Source organism: Corylus avellana, chromosome ca3, assembly GCF_901000735.1.
Source record: "Corylus avellana chromosome ca3, CavTom2PMs-1.0".
Lineage (NCBI taxonomy): Eukaryota > Viridiplantae > Streptophyta > Magnoliopsida > Fagales > Betulaceae > Corylus > Corylus avellana.
The window spans coordinates 17,478,780-17,485,872 of record NC_081543.1 but is presented as its reverse complement, the minus strand read 5'-3'; the positions used below and the strand labels follow the sequence as shown (position 1 = coordinate 17,485,872).

Below are 7,093 nucleotides of genomic sequence, written 5' to 3'. Positions count from 1 at the left end.
CAAGATGTAGACCTCTAAGTTCTTTTTTTTTTTTTTTTTTTTTTTTTTTTTTAAATAGATAGGCCACCATGGTCCATGGCTTGTACTTATAAAGCTTTTCTTAATTTTTATTTTGTAGTTTAAGATCAATCATAAACCCGCTTCTCTCATTTTAGTGAGAGAAGCTCCTCCTTCTCTCTAGTAGAGAATACACTACCTCTTTGTGAGGTTTTCCACCACCTTTGTGTGGCTTTTTGGGGAAGAGGGAAACTTTTTGTAATAATTTGGTAACTGCTTTAATAATTGGTTGATAAGATGCATTGTATGACATGGTATACCGGTACGTGCTATATAATGGTCATGGGCTTACTATATAGACTTGATTCTATGGTCAAATGTGTGTGTTGTTATATGGGCTTTGGATCCAATGATTGTTTCGTGACCGGCATAGCCATTGCCTAATGGTTGGTCACTACAGGACGTACATCATTAGTAGCGTGGGCCACCCAAGGTGGGACTCAGTCGGGCTGTTAGTGTTATGTAGGGTAGCGTACCCTGGTCGGGGCACCGACATTGTATTACAGGTCCCTTGGGACCGCGCCAACCCTGCTAAGAATGAGTAATATCTCGGGTAAACCATATATGATAGTTATGACTAATAAAACATTAGTTTTCTGCATTAACATTCTTAGACGATTGCCGCCAGAAGTACACCATCATTTATCAAACTAAACGATATTTTCAAGGTGTATTAACGGAGACAACACCTCTTTTCAATGTTTATCAAAACTGCATGTTTATTTCTGCTTAATAATCATAAGCTCATATCATACCCAATTGTGAGATTTACTTACTAAGTCGTTAGACTTACGCCTGTTATTACTCTTATAGGGAGCTTGTTCCTAGAACCCAAGGGTGGCATGGTCGCTACCACAGACTTTGCTTTAAGATCTTTATGTTGTTATCAAGTTTGCCTTATATTATTATTAGTTGCTCTATGTCTTTAATTCGAGGATTATATTTGCACTTCTTATGATTATAGACTTCTCAGATTTAGTTTACCTTCCTATGGATTAACTCTGATAATGCTTAGAGAGGTGGTTCTCCATTTAGCCACCAGTTGGTTAAACTAGGGTAATTGCCAGTAACCCTGCCAGGCTGGTCAAGGCCAGTTTTGGGGGAGTTATAGATAACGCTTCCGATGAAGCAAAGTAGGACTTTAAAATAGATGGATAGAAAGACCTCCAAAGAGGCGAGAAGGGAGGGGGGAGGAAGGAAGAAGGGAGGGGGAGGGCGTCTCAGATCTCACTCCACTCTTTGGCGGCTAGAGGGAACAAACCCTAGTCTGCTAGAGTCGTTACTTACCTTTTATAAGAGTGATTGTAATCAGATTTGATGGTATAGAAACTAATAATAAAATAAAGAGAGATAATGAAAATAGAGTAAACACGGAGATTTTAGGTGATTCGGCTTATGACCTACATCTAAGAGTGGGCAAAATCCACCCAAATCCGCAATACCCGACCCGTCTGCCCTGGTCCGACCCACACAGATCGGATTTCATGGTTAAAATTGCATAACCTGGTTGGATTTTGGCCAACCCGTGGAGGGCAAGGCGGGTCGTGGTTATAAATTTTTTGCTTATGCAGGTACCTGCCCCATAACAAAAAATCAAAACCCTAATCCTCCCAACTCATCTCCTGCAATCATGTGCCTCTCTCTCTCTCACTCTCAATTTTCACCTCTCTCTCTCTCTCTCTCTCTCGTCTGCGCCGCTCCCACCTCCACGGGTCCTGCCTCTATTCTCAGAGCACCAGTCAGCCACCTTCGTCCACGTCTAGCAGTCCAGGTCTCTCTCTGTGTCAAAACAACACAAAAGAGACTCATTCGTCTTCACTTTCTTCCTTCAACCACCGCTCAACCTTCTCTCTCTCTCTCTCTCATTCGCTCTTTCTCGTTACCCCGAGACATCCACAAACCATTTCTTCCAAATCCTTGACCCAAAAACTCTCGAAGATGGAGGACAGATCTGAACAAATATCTCTCTACAATCAGCCTAATAAGCTGAAGGACCGAAGGTAGTAGTTTTATAGGTTGAGGAAGCTAGAGAGCGATGGATTCATAGGTTGGATTTCGTAATGCCTTGCAAAATCAAAGAAGATAAGTGAATTAAATTCAAATGTGAGTTGTCTTCCAATTCCTCCTAGTGATACACACTCATAAAGGCCCACCACAATTCCCTTGCACTTTTAATTTCCATTGAGAAAAATGTTTATTTCGTAATGCCTTGCTAAATGTTTATTTGACTTTTCAAAGTCACAAAGTCCAATAATTTTTCATTGAGAAATTCATCAGTCTTTTTGTAGGAAACTGTTTATTTGACTGTTCCAAATTCCAATTCGCCCGCATCGCCTCGCACAGCCCGAATCATCCACCCCGCTCTGCCCGCACCTCAAAACCTGAGACCCAATGGATACTATTTAGTCTAGCCGGGTCTCGGGTGGTATTTTCAATACCCGCAAGGTGCGACTCAGGTAGCCAAAAACCTCCAAACCCGACCTAATCCGAGCCATACCCACCCCTACTTACATCTATACGTTAAAGCCTTATAGGCTATATTTTTCTTGATGTGTGATTTGGGTACATGACTTTATCTATAGAGCTTTAAGGTGATTTCAAATACAAAACAAATCCCTCAAATTCAAGGTAATTAATTACAAATCAAATCCATGTTAATCAAAATGATTTCTATCCTTAACAATTGAAGAAAAACATAATTAAATGGAAAAATAAATAAATAACAAAAATAAAATAAAATCTAATTACCATCAAACCTACGTCTATTTTATAGGAGAATTGAGATAAATAAGTATAGTAATCAAATCTTTTTTTTTTTTTTTTTTTTTTTGAAATGGTATTCATTAAAAGAGCTTAAAAAACTCAGCATTCCTTGGATACAATAGAAAGCACACACTGTGGGAAAGACCCCCTCCACTCCTGCGCAGCATCACACCCTAGAGCCAGCTTGGCGAGTTGGTGGGCAGCACCATTGGCCGATCTTCTCACGTGTTGAATTCCCCACCCCTGCCATGAATGCAATCTCTTCTTTGTGTCATTTACCGCCTGCCCATATATCGACCAACATCCTTCCTCCTTTTGCAACAATTGGACAATTTCTAAGGAGTCCCCTTCAAGTATGATATGCCGTAATTCCAATCGCTGTGCCAGCAACACCGCTTCCCTTGCTGCAATGGCTTCCGCCATCGATGGGTCCTGCACATACTCCTTGCTCGTGCCAAACATCACAAGAGCTCTGCCGTCATGGTCACGAACCACTACCCCAACGCCCATCCTGTTTTGCCGTTTGTCTACCGAGGCATCCCAGTTGATTTTCGTGTAGCCCTGAGGCGGCTTGGTCCATGCAGCAGGAGAAGGTGGCCACAACACTACCTCCCTCTTTGGTATTCGTTTGGAGAATGTGCACCAATTTTCTACTTGATCCTTGGCCCAACGTATGATAGTACCTGGGTCAGTCAGTTCCCCCCCAAACACCACCGAGTTTCTCCTTAGCCAAATTTGCCGAGCTACTGCTGCCATAAGTTGTAACTGGTCCGCATCCAGTCTCTCCAACAGATGGGCCATAATAGCACTGAAATCATCTTCAATGCTGGAACATTTACTGATTTTGGGAGAGCATTCGGTCCACACATCTTTAGCTGATGGACAGTTCCAAAGTATATGGCCCACTGTTTCATTTGTCAAACCACAAATCGGGCAAGAAGGCTCTTGCACTATCTTTCGCTTATACAACATCTCCTTAGTGGGCAAAATATTATTGCATGCTTGCCACATGAAGGTTTTAACCACACTTGCTCCTTGAATTTTCCATATCCCTTTCCACACCTTCTTCTGCAAATTTTCCTTGGAGCAGCTCCCTTCTTCCCTTTGCCCAATTTCTTTTGCGAGATGGTAGGCACTCCTCACTGTAAATACACCATGTTTCCCCCCTGCCCAGACCAATCTGTCTCTTCTAGTAGTAGGGCACACCACCATTCCACATATCTCCCTGGCTTCGACTTCAGTAAAAACATTCTGTACCAAGGCCGTATCCCAACATTTAGTTTCTGGGTTGATGAGATTACTCACTTTGGCATCTCTAGGTAAAACTTTGATTGGAGATTGAACTTTATGTGAGCCACTAGATGGAAGCCAACGGTCTTCCCAGATTCTTACTGATTCTCCGTAACCAATACACCAAATTAAACCTTCATTGAGTAAGCCTTTAGCATTCCATATACTTCGCCACGCATATGAAGGTTTCCTCCCCAGATTTGCTCCCAAAAAATCCCCTTGAGGATAATATTTCTCTCGAAAGATAGTAGCTACTAAAGTGCCGGGGTTATTCAATAATCTCCAACCTTGCTTGGCTAGGAGTGCGAGGTTAAACATTTCAAGATCACGAAATCCCAACCCACCGCACTCCTTTGCCAATCCCATCTTGTGCCAACTCATCCAAGCAATCCGCGAATCATTCTCTTTATGCCCCCACCAAAATTTGGCCATCATGGAATTAATGTCCCTGCAAAGCGTTTTAGGCAATTGGAACACGCTCATAGTGTATGTTGGAATTGACTGCACCACGGCCTTCAAAAGAACTTCCTTCCCTGCTTGCGAGAGGAACTTTTCCTTCCACCCATTTATGCGATCCCATATCCTCCCCGTAATGCTCGTGAAAGCACTCACCTTAGATCGCCCGATTAAAGCCAGTAGACCCAAATATTTCTCGTACCTCGCCGTGGAATTCACCCCTGCTGCAACAAGAATGGCCATTTTGGCTTCAGTCTTAGTATTCTTACTGAAGAAAATAGATGTCTTGCTTCGGTTCAATTGTTGGCCCGAGGCTTTCTCATACACCTCCAACACTTGTTGTACGCGATCCCACTCCAAAATACTAGCCCGGCAGAAAAGTAAGCTGTCATCCGCAAATAAAAGGTGATTAACCTTCGTTCCTCCTCGGGCAATGGGGAGTCCTGAGATCCTTCCCTCCCGTTCCGCCTTGTTCATCGAGGTGCTAAGGCCCTCTGCACATAAAATAAATAAGTACGGAGATAATAGGTCACCTTGCCGGATACCCCGAGTTGGCACAATTTTCCCATAGGGTTGGCCGTTGATGAGGATAGAATATGTGACCGTGCGTACACATGTCATCACTTTCTCCACCCATTCCACTGCAAATCCCAATCCTACCATAATAGCCTCCAAGAAAGCCCATTCGACCCGATCATAGGCCTTACTCATGTCTAGCTTGAGTGCCATATACCCTTTCCTACCCGACATTCTAGCATCCATCGTATGAAGGGCTTCAAAAGCCACCAAGATATTGTCTGTTATTAATCGGCCTGGAATGAATGCACTTTGATTGGGAGCAATGATCTGTGACAAAACCTTCTTCAACCTGTTAGCTAGTGCTTTTGCAATCAACTTATAAATGACATTACATAAGCTGATAGGCCTATATTCAGTAAGACGTGTGGGATCTTTGGTCTTTGGAATTAACGTAATATAGGTCTCATTGATAGAGGAATCAAAGTGTCCGTTATTCAAATAATCAAGCACTGCCATACATACCTCCTTTTTTATCATGCCCCAGGAATGTTGGTAGAACACCGCCGACATGCCATCGGGTCCGGGGGATTTTAAAGGGTGCATCTGATGCAAGGCACTTTCCACTTCACCTTGGGTGAACGGCTTAAGAAGCATATTATTCATCTCCTCCGTGACTCTCCCCTCCATCCCAGCCAAGCACTCATCCACTCCTTGGACCACCTCGGTAGTGAAGAGTTTTTGGTAGAACTCAATGAAGGCATTGCTAATATCTTCTATGTTACTCCACTCGTTCCCCCCTTCATCAATTATCTTCCCAATATGATTTATTTTCCGTCGGTGGCTCGCCCATGCATGAAAGAATGGAGTATTACGGTCACCATGTTGGTACCATTTTGTTTGGCCCGTTGCTTCCACCGCGTGTCTTCTTGCTCCAATAGAACATCAATCTCGCCTTGCAACAATTTAATATTGCCCACATTAGCCGGATTCTCCTGCTGCTGTAGCATTGTCAGCTCCTTAGTCTTTTCCTTTAATTTTTCTCTACATGCCCATATTTTTGCCAACTTCATTTACGTAGAGCAGCTTTGCATGAGGCCAGTTTTTCCTGCACACTATTAATGCTCGACCCTCCCAGCTGGTCCGAATCCCATGCATTCTTGATGATCGCCTTGGCTTCTTCGTCGTGGAGCCATCTTGCCTCAAACTTTGATCCTCGAGAGGCCCCAGCCATGGCTTCGTCTTTGTTCCTGTACGTGAGTAATAGGGGCTTATGGTCAGACGTACGTGCAGCCAGCACCCGCAACTCAAACATTTTGAACAGGTTACACCATCCGGTATTGGCTGTGGCCCTATCCAGCCGCTCCTTAGTGAATCCATCATCTTCTCTACCATTGTTCCATGTGAACTTCGACCCAATATAGCCCAGGTCACTAAGATTGCAGTCATCAAGAGCCTCCCTAAACTGACCCATTTGCGCCTCCTTCCTTAGATGAGCTCCCACTTTCTCACTTTGGTCCATAATCTCGTTATAGTCCTCAATACATAACCATGGAAGTGGGGAAAACTGTTTGAGATGTCTCAGTAATGCCCATGACTCATGCCGCTTGGTCCAATCCAGTTGGCCATAAAAACAAGTTAGCTTCCAACCACTTCTCACATCCCCACTTTTCACCACAGCATTGATGTGCATTCTGGAATAGTTTTGAATTTCCAGCATGTCTTTCTCCTTCCAAAAGAGACCAAGCCCTCCACTCCTACCTTTCGGTTCCACCACAAACATCCCTTCAAACCCAAGCTTCACTCTTATTGATTCCATTTTAATTTTTCGACATTTTGTTTCAATGAGAAACAAAATGGTGGGCTTCTTTTCCTTTGTCAATTGACAAAGGTTCCGAGCTGCCCGAGGGTGCCCAATCCCTCGGCAGTTCCAACTTAGAAGACTCATTGAGACTGGCGGGGCTGAAAATCAGCCGCCGCCACATTATCTTCTTGGTTATCCACCATAATA

The 7,093-nt window shown here is 43.6% G+C and overlaps 1 protein-coding gene across 1 annotated transcript; it reads right to left on the bottom strand.

Moving 5' to 3' along the window:
- Window positions 1–2,919: 2,919 nt before the first annotated feature.
- LOC132174217 (uncharacterized) lies at window positions 2,920–6,155 on the bottom strand. Its single transcript, XM_059585909.1, has 2 exons — window positions 5,975–6,155; window positions 2,920–5,882 (listed from the first exon to the last, which is right to left on the bottom strand). The coding sequence occupies exons 1-2, from the start codon at window positions 6,153–6,155 to the stop codon at window positions 2,920–2,922; spliced, it is 3,144 nt and encodes a 1,047-aa protein (XP_059441892.1).
- Window positions 6,156–7,093: the final 938 nt, after the last annotated feature.

Coding starts and splice junctions, on each gene's coding strand:
- LOC132174217 (XM_059585909.1), bottom strand. CDS start 6,155: ATGAAGTTGGCAAAAATATGGGCATGTAGAGAAAAATTAAAGGAAAAG. Junction 5,883..5,974: donor GCAACGGGCCAAACAAAATG/GTACCAACATGG, acceptor TAATTGATGAAG/GGGGGAACGAGTGGAGTAAC.